The sequence below is a fragment of the Scleropages formosus genome, chromosome 4 (genome assembly GCF_900964775.1).
Source record: "Scleropages formosus chromosome 4, fSclFor1.1, whole genome shotgun sequence".
In the NCBI taxonomy this organism is placed as follows: domain Eukaryota; kingdom Metazoa; phylum Chordata; class Actinopteri; order Osteoglossiformes; family Osteoglossidae; genus Scleropages; species Scleropages formosus.
Genome location: NC_041809.1, coordinates 14680130 through 14693793, shown reverse-complemented (window position 1 = coordinate 14693793; position 13664 = coordinate 14680130). Strand labels below are relative to the sequence as shown.

Below are 13664 nucleotides of genomic sequence, written 5' to 3'. Positions count from 1 at the left end.
GCTGTTCTTACATTTACATTTATTGATTTAGCAGATGCTTTTCTCCAAAGTGATGTACATCTCAGCAAAAATACAATTTGTGCATTACATTAACAGAAAGAATCACATGTCTGCAGCTATGGCTAAGTAAACCTAGTTTGTTACTTTTCACTTGATGCACCGAAGTTCATCGCTCCAGTAAGTACATAAAATGCAGGATAGATGAATCCTGATACAAAAAAAAGTAGGAAGTTTTTTTTTTTTTTTTTTTTAAATAAAGTGCACAAACAAACATTCACATATAATGCAGGAGTAGCGGCTGTGTAAAGAGTTATCTGGGGATGATCATAAAGTTATGGTGCATGAATGTTTACACCATACATGAGCTGGAGAGACCATGGGAGAAGTGAGTCCGGAAAAGATGAGTTTTCAGATCCTTCTTGAATGTAGACAAGAGTTTCTGCAGTTCTAAGTGAGAGGGGAAGGTCATTCCATCACAACAAAGCCAGAACCGAGAATCTCTGCGCTTTACTTTTCATGTGTGGGACCACCAACTGAGCAGAAGTAGACGAGCAAAGGGGTCTGGGCTGGGGTGTAGCAGGTGATGAAGTCTTGTAAATAGCTAGGAGCAGTTCTATTAATCCATTTGTAGACAATAACCAGGGTCTTGAATTTCATCTGGGCAGCTATAGGAAGCCAGTGCAGAAAAATGAGTAGAGGAGATACATGGGAATGTTTTGGCAAATCAAACAACTCATGCAGGAGCATTCTCTAACAACTGCAAAGAATTGATGGAAATAACGAGAAGGCCACACAGGAGAGAACTGCAGTAGTCCAGATGGGATGTCACCATAGCCTGGACAAGTATTTGGGCAGAGTCAGTTGTTAGGTAGGGACGAATCCTATGAATATTACGCAGGATATACCTCCTGGACCGGAGAGCCAAGGAGGTAGGGAAAATGACTGAGTTGTCCAGTTTGATCGACAGATCGCGACAGGAGGACAGGCCAGCTGGGAGGAGAAAAATCTCTGTTTTGGAGAGGCTGAGTTGGAGGTGGTGATCGGACATCCATGCAGAGATGTCCAACAGGCAGGCAGCAATGCGTGCGGAAATGTCTGACACTCCAGGTGGAAAGGAGAGGAAGAACTGGGTATCATCACCATAGCAGTAGTACTTGAATCCATAGGAGGCTATGACCGGGCTGAGGGAGGAGGTGTGAATCGAGAAGAGAAGAGAACCCAGTACAAAGCCCTGTGGGACCCTGGTTGAGAGAGGCAGAGGAGAAGAACGAGAGCTCCGCCAGACCACTTGACGGGATCTGTCAGATCGGTAGGACTCAAACCATCTTAGTGCCGCTCCTTTGATCCCAAGCTGATTAAGAGAGGAGAGTAGAATCCAGTGGTTGACATTGTCGAATGCTGCAGACAGATTGAGGAGGATGAAGACCGAGGAGAGGGAGGCGGCTCTAGCAGATTGGAGAGCATTAATCACCACCAGAAAGCACCGTCTCAGTGGAATGACCAACTTTGAAACCAGACTGATAACCAGAGGAGATGGTTCTGGGTGAGGAAATCAGACAGTTGATCACAGGCCGCCCGCTCTAGAGTTTAAGACAGGAAGGAGAGGAGGGAGACCTGTCTGTAGTTTTGGACTGAATTGGTATCCAGGGAGGGTTTCTTTAAGAGAGGTGAAATCAGAACAGTTTTGAAGGCAGCTGGGAAACAGCCAGAGGAGTGCAAGTGCAAGAAGTTGATGACTTTAGAGATGAAGGTGGAGAATTGCAGGTAAATGTTCTGTAGGAGTAACGATGGGACTGGATCAAGCAAGCAGGTGATGGGATATCTCTCTGTGGGATATCAAGAGACCATAGATTTCAGATTTGGACAGCAGCTTGAATTTGGAGAGCATAGCTTCGCAGGGAGGTCCAGCGTGAACCAGGCAGGGTGATGCTGAGAACTTGTCAGTGATTGTTTTTACTTTGTCTCTGAAAAACAAAGCAAAGTCATCAGCAATGAGAGAAGTAGGAGGAGCAGGCGATGTAGGACACAGAAGGGATAAGGTGGCAAAAAGTCTCTGGTTTTTTTTTTGTTGCAGACTGTTTTGTTGTGGTAGAAGGAGGTTTTAGCTGAAGAGACAGCAGAGTGACAAGTAGCTAAGAGTAACAGTTCTTTGCTTTGAAGGTTTTAATTTGTTTTGTGGAAACTTAGAGATAGTTTGCTTTAGCAAAAAGTTTGCAGAGGACATTCTCCCAGAAGGATTTTGACATGCTGAGGCATGTTTTGGCAAACAGCAATCATACTTTTAAAAAAAAAAAAAAAACCATCCATCTCTCAGAAGTGGGGCCTGACCTGGGTCTCCTACTATTTAAACCCCCACCCCCCTCTCTGAGTTGGTGATAGATGGTTATACTTCAGACTGCTGTACCTTGTATCTAAAGGTCAGCTGCATTCTGCAGCAATTCATTACGTGCTTTCTCTACCATTCAAACAGTCCTTCTCTGCAATCTTTGATCGAAATTTTTCTTGTTGCAATGTCCACAGAGTAAGGCTATAGTGTTGTGGGTCTAAAACAGGATCAAGATCTCTGAAGAAGGAACTGTAGCCTTGACATTGTCCGTGTTAAGCTACAATCTTGTTTCTGATCTCCCCAGATAATCATTTGATTTTATTTCTTTTCTTCAGGCTTCTCTTTTACTTTTCTCGTGGTACACAGACATAAATCAGAATGTGTCATTATCTTGATTCAGACTGGCTGAATGACTGATTTCATTATTACAGGGAACTCATCACAGACAAAATCATTTCCAAACTAAAGAACCACCTGATTGAAATCAAAAAATTATTGAACTACTAGAAAAAGGTGACAATAACACTTTCCTAGCCATTTAAGCATTTCCCATGGAATAAGATAAGATTTAGTTTTGTTTTGCTCCACTATGAACCAAAGACACAGAGAGGTGGACACAAAATTTTTTATTCCAGTTTTCTGGATTAAATGTTGCATTACTTTTTAAAAAAAAAAAAAAAAAACAGGTGTCATTTGTGGCCACAACTGGCAAAAAAATGGTAGTGAATAAATTGAGTATATGCATCTGTATCTCTCTGTTGGTACATTAGTTTTGTTTATACTGAGCTGTACATCGCTTTAAGTGTCAGCTAAATTAATAAACGTAAAATTAGTACACCCCTGACATTAGACGGTGAACAGGCAGGTATGCTTGTTTATAAGTGAACTATCTCAAATAGAAGGATATTTAAAAATGAGGAGAAACTGCAAAAAAGTTAAATATTAAACATTATCTGACACATTCAACATCAAGCCAATTTTGTCTCCAACATAATAGTTCAAGGGGACACAGATGACCAAACAAAAACTCCTGGAAGAACTGGTCAGTGGAAAATCTTCATCTAGGCTATGGTGATATCCTGCCTGGTCTACTGCACTCTCCTGTCTGGTTTTCTGGCCTCTGCCATCAAACCTCTACAGCTGATGCAAAATGCTGCTGCACAAGATGTGTCTGACCTATCAAAGTGTTCTCATGCATCCCTCCTCCTCGTCTCTCTTCACTGGCTTCCTATAGCTGCCTGTACTGAATTCAGGATTCTGGTTATAACCTACAAAACCATCAATAGATCTGCTTCCCTACACACACACACACACACACACACACACACACACACACACACACACACACACACACACACACGACCTGATCACTTGCTACAGCCCAACAAAACTGCTATGTTCCTCCAGCTCTACCTACCTGGTGGTCCCATGTGCAAGAGGTACAAAATCAAAAGCACTAATGTTTTTGGTTCTGGCTACAACGTGATGGAATGACCCCCCTCCCCCAGACTCAGAACTGCTTAATCTCTGTACACATTTCAGTAGGGTCTCAAAACTCATCTTTTTCGAACACACATCCCCCGATCTCGTAAGTGCTTGATAAAAAAACACGTGTTCAGATTTATTTAATAATTTGCTTAATAAAGGAAAATCCTATATGCAGTTACCTGTGCAATGTTTTCTGATTAATACATGCTCTATCAATTAAACTGGACAACTCACTCACTTTGCCTACATCCAAGGCTAAGAGTCTGGGAGTAACGATTGACACAAGTATGCCTTTCTCTCAGAACATCGAAGCCACAACCCGGTCCTGCAGATACCTCCTGCATAATATTCGTAGGATCTGTCCCTACCTCACAATTGACTCTGCCCAAATATTGTCCAGGCCATGGTGACTTCCCCTCTGGACTACTGCAACTCTCTCCTGTGCGGCCTTCCTGCTACTGCCATCAAACCTCTGCAGCTTCTACAAAACGCTGCTGCACAAGTTGTGTTTGATTTGCCAAAGCGTTCCCACATATCTCCTCTTCTCATTTCTCTGCACTGGCTTCCTATAGCTGCCCGAATCAAATTCAAGACCCTGGATATTGTCTACAACTGCATAAATAGGATTGCTCCTAGCTACTTACAGGCGTTGATCAACCGCTACACCCCAGCTAGACCCCTTCGCCCGTCTACTTCTGCGTGCTTGGTGGTCCCGTGCACGAAAGGTAAAGCACGGAGGTTCTCAGTTCTGGCTCCACTATGGTGGAACAACCTTCCCCTCTCACTCAGAACTGTGGAAACTGTCTACATTCAAGAAGGGTCTGAAAACTCACCTTTTCTGGACTCATTTTGCCCAAGATCTCTCTAGCTCATGTATGGTGTAAATGTTCATGCACCGTAACTTCATGAGCATCACCAGATAAAGCCTTTATTCAGCCACTACTCCGGCAGTATTTTTCTTGCTTGTGCATCTTATTTATATAATTAAAAAAAAAAAAAAGAAATCTGGTAGGAGGGTATCAGGGTTTGTCTATCCTGTGTTTTTATGCAACTACTCGAACGATGAACCTCGGTGCAGCAATTGGTAGGTAATAAACTAGGTTTACTTGAGTCACACGTCTCTTTCTCTTAATATAATGCATAGGTTGTACTTTTACTGAGTTGTACGTCGCTTTGGACAAAAGCGTCTGCTAAAAGAATAAATGTAAATGTAATATGGTGGATTGTGAAATTGTACTCAAGAATCACGTCTGCATTCAAATCTCTCCTTTTGTTGAAGTACTGCAATCTTTGTATTACTCTCTGAAATTTACATTGCTTTTTATAAGTGTCTGCTAAATGAATACATGTAATCTAAATGTAAGATGGCAGTTGCCCTGAGAAGGGGGGCATTCTGTGACATTCTGGTGACACACCAGCAGAGGGAACTATTTCAGCTAATGTAGAGACAGAGTGAAAGTGCCAGTTACAAGGGGAACCAAGTAATTCTCCCTAACATGACTGTACAAATCAAATGCAGGCACAGAGGGCTTCCTTCTTGTGCTTTACTCTCAAATTCTTTTCGCTACTAGTATTTGCAATTTAAACACAAGAAAAAATGAAAATGGGTAAAAGCCTCTTTGCCCTTAAATCCACAGTATTTATATACCTCTTTGAAGCAGATAAGCAAACAGGTTCACTGGTAACTGATAAGGGAGATCCATGACGACAACTCTACCTGAGACTCCCCACGGTCACAGCAACAAGTGGACTCTGAGCCCCAGCTGGCAGCAGGACGGAGAGGGGCTCTGCACACTCAGCATTGCTAAAGCACTTTGTGGGATTTGCCAGAGCAGCTGGTGCCTTCCCAGAGAAAGGACAGCAGAACTGGTCGAACACAAGGGTACTTTTGCCAAACTCTGTAGCTCCCTTAATATGCCCTTCTGGTGTATCATCATGAAAACTACACTGGATGTTCAATGCATTTTGTAGGGTACTGTTTGAGTACAACAGTGTTAGAAGTACAGATTCCACTTTTTTCAAGGGGAGCAACTACTTTCTGCAGCCTTCTTTAGCTCTGGTTTGTGCTTCAATGACCACATGTTTAATATCCTAAGGCATACATGAGTGGGGGTCATACAATATGGGCAGGTAGCCTAAACAGCTGTGCACCACTGTACATGAATTTGACTTTACCCACTCACATATGTTAACAGTAACATTACTGCACCCAACACCTTGAGTTCTGATAGGCTTTGCTCATAGCCCTGGTGTTAAAGATGTATTCCGACAAAGAGAACAGAGGGCAGGTGACCAGGGAGGGTGGGATGAAAGTGCAGCATGCCCTTACCTCTGGCTGCCTGAGGGTCCATGGCTACAGGGGGAGCTTTTGCCTGCTCTCGCACACTCCTTTGAACAGGCTCTGGCTTGGGCAGCTGGGTGGTCTCTGGCAGCACTGGTGCAGGAACCAAAGCATGCAATGGGGGACAGACAGGAAAGAAAAGAAAGGCAGTCAACACAGTAGCATGTCCACAAGACTAGATATGATGGCAAAGCTAAGGCCCAGCCACCAAGCACCAGCACAGCTTCCTCCTGTTTCGCTAGGAAGGATACTGCTGGCTTTTCAGGAGATAATCTGCTGTCAAAGCCAGAACAACATACTGTGCAAACGAGGTGACCATGGAGACAGACTCGTGTAGCTAGGGTGATGTGGGATGCGAGTAAGAGAAACCGCATGACATCAGACTCTCATCTACCTCCCCTGTCATGGTGAACAATAAAAGTGCTTTGAGAAACTACCAATTCATATAACTCCTACCCAACAGCTGTGGTCAGGGAAGTACAGAGAGGAGACTGGAATATACAAGGGCCTCACCTGGCTCAGGGGCTGGAGGTGGAGGCTCCTCCACCACCACAGAGGCCGCCTCATTAGCCATAGAGCGGGTGGTGATGCGACCCTTGCGCCGGCCCTGGCTGTTGGCGGTCTTCCGCCCACGGGGAGCACTCTGCTCTTTCCCTTCGTCGTCTTCACCGCCACCTTCGCACTTCTCTTTGTCTTTGCTGATGTCCCTGAAAGCCCATGTGAACAATAGGACAACGGGAGTGTATCATGTATGCTAGAACACCATACTACCCTTTCCAAACCACAAACAAAATGTCTGTAATGCCCAAGATGCCTAATGAGAAAAAGCATGGTCCAATAAAGTAACACCAAAAAAACCATACAAAAAAGATGGAGAATTACACATTTGTACAACATGTAATTTTGTTGCTACTTGGATTGGCTGCTGAACTGAGAACTGTTTCAGTGGAAATAAAATACACCAGTGCTGACAGTAAATCTGTAAGGGCACAGCACTCTCAATAGGTTTGCACTGCAATGTGGATCGAACCTTACAACTCAATCATAGCATCTGATTCCTAAAAAAAGAAATAAATTCAAAACGTTGCCAATCACACTTCAATAAAGAGAATCAAGATACTCAGCAACTATCGACAGAATAAATGACCCTCCAATAGCCATTTAAAAACCATGTGACCTTGAGTCTTGCTTTTTGAATTCTATTAATACAGGTATCAGTCTGCATAACTCAAACAAAGTTCAGGCTTCATTTCTGGGATGATCTGGATGCCTGAAGTTTAATGAAACATAGTAAGTATGATGCAAGAATTGTGAGAGCTAAAATTAGTTTTTTGCATTAAGGTAAAAACCACGAGACAATGACAGATGCTAACAGGGCCACAATTGTGCGTACTTATGTACATTTTGCTAGCACCATAAGAAGTTATAAGGAAAATCATCAAGATCATTAGAGTCTACCCCAGAATCCCAGGACAAAAAACTAGTCAGGGTACAGGAGTGGGCATGAGTCCATCACAGGGTGCTCATGCACACGCACTCACCCCTGCTGAAACATGTTTTTGGACAAGAGAAAAACCAGAGCTCCTGCAGGAAACCCATGTGACCAAAGGGGAAAAAATAGAAACATCATGCAGGTTAAGATGGATTTGAACCCATGTCGAAATGCACACCCCAGGTTCTGTTAGGCAGAAGTGCTACCCATTGCATTATTGTGCCATCTTGTTATAAGTACTGTCCCTACAGTGATAGTAAATCAAGTAGTCACTTTAGGGTTACCATAAGTCTTTTTTTAAAGTATAAACTTTTCATTTTTTAATTATGAAAACTACAAAAACTATTTCCTTAGTTCTGAGCTAGACATAAGTTGTGACCATTTGTTTAATCAATGTGAGGTCTATGTAACAATGGTAAAGACCATTAGACTTCTCACACATAGGTACTCACTTGGATTCCTCTTTTTCATCTTTATCTTCATCTTCCTTCTTCTCCTCATCTTCTTTTTTCTCTGTCTTTTCTGATTTGTCCTCCTCAGTCTTGTCTTCAGTTTTCTCTTCTTGTGAGGGTCGTGCTATCTGTTGCTAATAAATAAATGATATAAAAAGATTTGTCATGCAGATTAGGTTAAATTTAACACATTTATATGAGTATGGGATAATTCATCCCACAATGGTTAATGGACAAATGCCTCACATCCATTAACACAAAATATCCACGTTGTTCAGTTCAGATACATTCCATCCTGGCTAAACTGGATCTTTAAACTCTCAGGAAAAATGTTTTTTGCACTCCTTTTATGACAGCACAACTGCATAATTTGATACAAGACAACCGTTAAAAATGTATATGTAGGTATGAGAATAACTGGCTGTGAACCACATATAGACAACACCTAAAAAGTATTAGCTTGTTGGCAGAATTTCAACTATGACACAAGCCAAATGAGACAACTTGACCCATTTGGGTTCTTGCTCACATTTCCACCTCAAACAAAATATATTAAAATATTAAGCTGAAAATAAAATTGACAAGAATTTGTTCTAGGGACAACAAAATGTTCTTATTTTTGCTTATTTTTCCACAGCAATGAAATAATTGTGTGTGGCTATAAGACTTATCCAACTTCATTCCAAAAGCATAAAAGGGGGTGTTTAGGAAGTATAACAAATTCACAGTCACAAAAGGACTGGTACTTTGGAAGATGCATGTTTGAATAATGCAGAATGTCACCTGAGAGTTACCTTTGCTTTGTTAAATCGCTAGTTTAAAGTAATTACATTTTTTTTTTTTTTTAATTGAAAAGGGCCCAAGACTGTGGCCTCTAGGAGTCTGATGTTCCCTGCATGGAATGGGTAGTGTTCAGAGCAGGGTAAACATCACATTCAATGTTTCTAGTTTTGACTTTAAAAAAAAAAAAGAAAAGGAAAAAAAAAAAGACACAAAGGCACAGAGCTGACATGAATAGAACTTAACAGAAATGTGTAAAGGGCTTTTAGTTTGAGCAAGATGACACTGTGCTAATGCAAAGATTCAGGTGTGTTTGCTGCAGTTTGTGCTTTATCAACGATGCAGTATTAAAGACCTTCAGATGACATCATCTGAAGTCACACCCACAGCCAGTGCTTAGCACAGTATTTCACTGTCATATACAACTCCAATTTTCAATGCAAAGAAATGATAAATAAGATTAGATACTATGGGTTTCAAAGCACATATACATTAGTTAGATAGTTTAGATTCTCTCTCCCTGACAAGCTACTGCACATATACTCCACAAATTTTGCAGGCATTTCAAGAGATTAAACTAAATATTCAATAATGTAAATGGTGTTTTTTTTCCCCCCTTTCTTTGCCCAGTATGTAAAACTCACACAAGCCCTGTAACTGGTAGATGCATGACCATTTGAAACCTGCCAAAACTATCCTTTATAACCACTAGGTTACTGTGCCTGTTGTGGTCTCTCCTCTACAAAGGTCCTTATCAGAGAAGGCCATTTTGTGATGGTGCAGGGTACCCCCTTTTTCCAGCTCAAAGGTCTTCAGAAAATGTTTCAAACCACTTCATAATGAGTTGAGGTGCGGTACCTGTGCAAATGCCAAGTTAAACGTGCACTGGTACCACATGGGCTGCAGAATGTGACAAAACCCATCTATGAAACAGACACGATCAAGGGAAAGACTCTCGTGCTTTACAATAGCCTGAGTCTTGCCACACTGTACCTCTACTACATGACCCTTATTCTCTCGTCATGAAGTTATGTTTTCATACAAATAAAAACCTGTCTGAAGCTGCAGCTGGCACACACATGGCAGAGGAAGTCAAAAGGTTCCATAGATGAAACAAATTCATAGGATCCAAATCTAAGAGTTAAAGAATGGCTCCAAACCCAGATGGGGGCCTGGCAAGGTCCTGGAATCACGAGACCCTGATACATCTATGAAAGTGGTTGAAGACCCTCTGTGCAGTCTTCTATGTGTTTCAGAAAAGTTCTTACTGGCAAATTATGACTTTTTGCTTTTGAGGAGGAGATAAAACCACTGGAAAGTAAAATTTAAACTTTTAACTTACACATAGATAATTCTTTCTAAGATGCAGAAAAACAGACTAACAAATCAATTTGACAATAAAAGTACAAAAGAAAACAAAAAAGGTCTACTTTCTAACTGGTGGAAAATGATAAACAAAACAATAATAGTGGTAAATTTAAATATCCAGGTAACCACTGAAATACAGTAACTTCTCTGGAAAATGTGTCATAACAATAAGCTTTCATCCATATCAGAGGAATCCTACCACAATCACTTAAGATTAATCAGTTGTTACACATGTCAAAAACATTAGCAATGCAATGTAAGACAGTGAAAATTTGTATTTGCAGAGAGAAACACTTAAAGTGAAGACCACTTCCAAAACAGTAATGAACCCACAAAGGTTATAACTGAGCGAGGCTTTCATCTTCTCATTTGAGTGAGGGTTGTGACACTACCAGGCTTTACACCACTAACAAATGAATCCATATCAGATGGGGCCCCAACCATCTCTGCACATTCTCATTCATATGACTGCTTCCAGGTTTGCCATGAATGGGATCACATCACTGTTCTTATTGTCTATTTAGTGCTGGGGCCTGGGACTCTCTCAAAAAATGAACACTAAAACATCTGTGCAAAGCATTTAAAAGAAATGGAAAAAAGTAATACTGGAGTGAGAACCATATTTACTGCACATAAATATATAGACACATGCACTTTGCTTTATTTGCAAACAGTACAGAATGTCTGAATTCCATCATGTTAAATATTCTACAGAAAATATCTGTAGATAAGGATGGTAGAAACATTACAAGATTAAAACTCATTTTTAGACAGTATAAAACAAAGCACAAAATTTTAGTCATTTATGCAACCTAGACCATTGAAAAGGATAAGAATCAGAACAGAATCTTAGCTGCCCCATGACTATAAAAGCATTATGCTTTATATCGCTCATCATTTTCAGTTATGTCTTGCAGATGTATACTTGTCATACCCATTCCAAAAAAGGCTGTAAGGGTTAATGATAAAGTAAATCAGGAGGAAGGCCAATGTCAGGTCAGCAGGAACACAGTTCACACAGTAATGGGGAGTCCTTCTGCATGAGCAACAGCAACTTTCACTCCCAAAGTGCATGTTACTGGCAAGCTTTAGCAGTCTGCATCATAAGCAAAAACTGAAAACTACAAGCTGCTCTGGTTTCTGATTTCAGAATACCATTGAAATGGAGCGTTGGTGTGAGACAGTGCAATGGAGTGAAAAGGAGAAAGAAGGCAGAGAATAAGTGAACATGTGAAAAACGATGGATAAGCTGCCATTTCACAGCAGAGTCATACCTGCAAGCTCATCTGTTGGTCTAAAAGCACTTTGTCCGCCGACTAGCCCTCCTGCTATCTGCAGTGGGTAGCAGCCTTGGACCCGAGGCACAGCTGTGACGGCAAAGCAAGCATCATCCCGGAGCTCCTTAGAAGGGCTGCCTGGCCCTGCAGCGCACATATTCCAGGAAACTGTGTCATCAGGCCGCTTAAGCTGCCTGAAGAATCACCCATCTCACATGCACGCTCTAATCCATGTGGGGTCACTCAAGGTAATCCCTGCCGAGCACTCCCTGTGATTGGCAATCGCAGCAGCACAGCAAGTTTTTGGTCTTGTCAGATCACTGGACTGAACCATGTAGGCACAGACAAGAGGGGTGTTTCAGAGATGGGGGGGGGGGGGGGGGGGGGGGGGGGAACCATGTAATGTGTGCTGCCCGTGTGAGACAGAAGGAAAGAAACCTTGTTTGTCAGGTTCCCTCCACCCTATCTCCGCCAACCTATTAGAACTTTCAGCAACTACAAAGCCCAGAACCACAATGTCAGGGCCAAGCATTATGTTGTTTTGTTTCATTCTGCGATAATTTTAAAATCTTACCTACAACACCTGAAGCAGCGACCTTCCGCTTTGCCACACTGTCTCAAGCGAAACAAGCAGCTCGACATTATTTTCACATTAGGTGCATTTTAAAACTAGGGGGCCATAAACTCTAAATGTACCTTAAATCAATCTACCACATCTTCAAAATGAAAAATGCTTTTTCGCCGTATGTTTAGAAGCAGAAGAACCCTAATTACTCATACAGTAAGAACAAAGATGGTTAGTGGAACTGTATCCCCCCTACTTATATTTATTCTTTTAGCAGACCACTCTCTCTCTCTCTCTCTCTCAAAAAAAAAAAAAACCCAAACATAAAACTCATGGGTAAACAGGAGTGCATTAGAGAACAGACAGAGCTTTATATACAAACAATTATGAAAGGACATAATCCTAATAACCATGTGTACCACTATATTACTGTGTTGGCACACAGACTTCCCATGATCCCCACACACTGATCTTCCACCTCCGGCAAGACAGAGTACTGCTAAAGCACTATTAAAAATGCAGTAAGACAATCTGGGACAGACAGAGGTGTTTCACTTTTTCCAGCGGGATATATTTAGCAGGGCCATTTATCGTCTTTCTTTTGCGCTTATGAAACCCACTTGGGCTGCATAACCTGTGCTGACAGAGAATCTTGAGCAATGCCTGGGTGAGTGCAGGAGGAGCTGACAAGCAGTTCAGTTATGCATTTCTTTAATGAGAATCAATTGTGGGCAATTGAAGAAGGGCAGCACAGTGACACAGCGAGTAGCATTGCTGTCTCACAGTGCCTGGGTTATGCAAGAGGATATGGGATCGATCCCCACTCAGTCTGTGTGGAGTATGCATGTTCTCCCCGTGTCTGCATGGGTTTCCTCCGGGTGCTCCACTTTCCTCCCACAGTGACCTATTGTAAGTAGTGTATCTAGCAGTGTAAGTGGGCTGATAACACTACATAGGAGTTCATTTGAAGTCGCGTTGGAGAAAAGCATCTGCAAAATAAGTAAATGTAAAAGGCTGAAAGAAGGGTACAACAACAATGTACGCTGTATGCAAAACAAAAACACACACACACACACACACACACACACACACACACACATTACCATACACAGTAAGGTAGACCTCATAACACAGAAAAGCCAAGCAGGAGATCTGACTGAGGAAAGGTGCATTCCAGTGACTAGTGTTTCACACCATGGCTGTGTGATGTCACAGTTCCAGTAGCGGGTAGCTTTTTATAGGGAGCTCACAATGTGCTTGTACACAGCACTGAGTCTGAGGCTAGACTGCAAGGGACACCAAAGCACTAACGGCCATGAAGAAAATTGCTGCTACACACTGTCATATTCTAAGCAAGAGCAAAAACTTGTCAACAAGAATCTTCCACAAGGTGATTAAACATAAAATAGCCCTTTGTATTTCTATAGTAAGAGGGACACTGCACAGATAAACATGGGCTCTCACCAACACTAATTCCTTTAGTAGCCATGTTATCATACAGTAGCAGTCTTTACATTTGGTCTACAAGCAAGCTGTCAAAAGCAATTAAAACATTTTTTTGGGCACAGCTGTTTC

At 41.8% G+C, this 13664-nt stretch overlaps 1 protein-coding gene across 2 annotated transcripts in view; it reads right to left on the bottom strand.

The window, feature by feature from the left end:
* Positions 1–13664, bottom strand: part of ncor1 (nuclear receptor corepressor 1) — a 72714-nt gene that overhangs the window by 34364 nt on the left and 24686 nt on the right. Inside the window, exons 15-17 of one of the 2 annotated variants that reach the window (XM_018755288.2) lie at positions 8100–8233; positions 6669–6862; positions 6144–6248 (exon numbers count right to left, since the gene is read on the bottom strand). In XM_018755288.2, the coding sequence (XP_018610804.2) occupies positions 6144–6248; positions 6669–6862; positions 8100–8233 (433 nt within the window). The remainder of the gene's footprint in view (positions 1–6143; positions 6249–6668; positions 6863–8099; positions 8234–13664) is intronic. The other variant, XM_029251402.1, reaches the window with a different exon arrangement.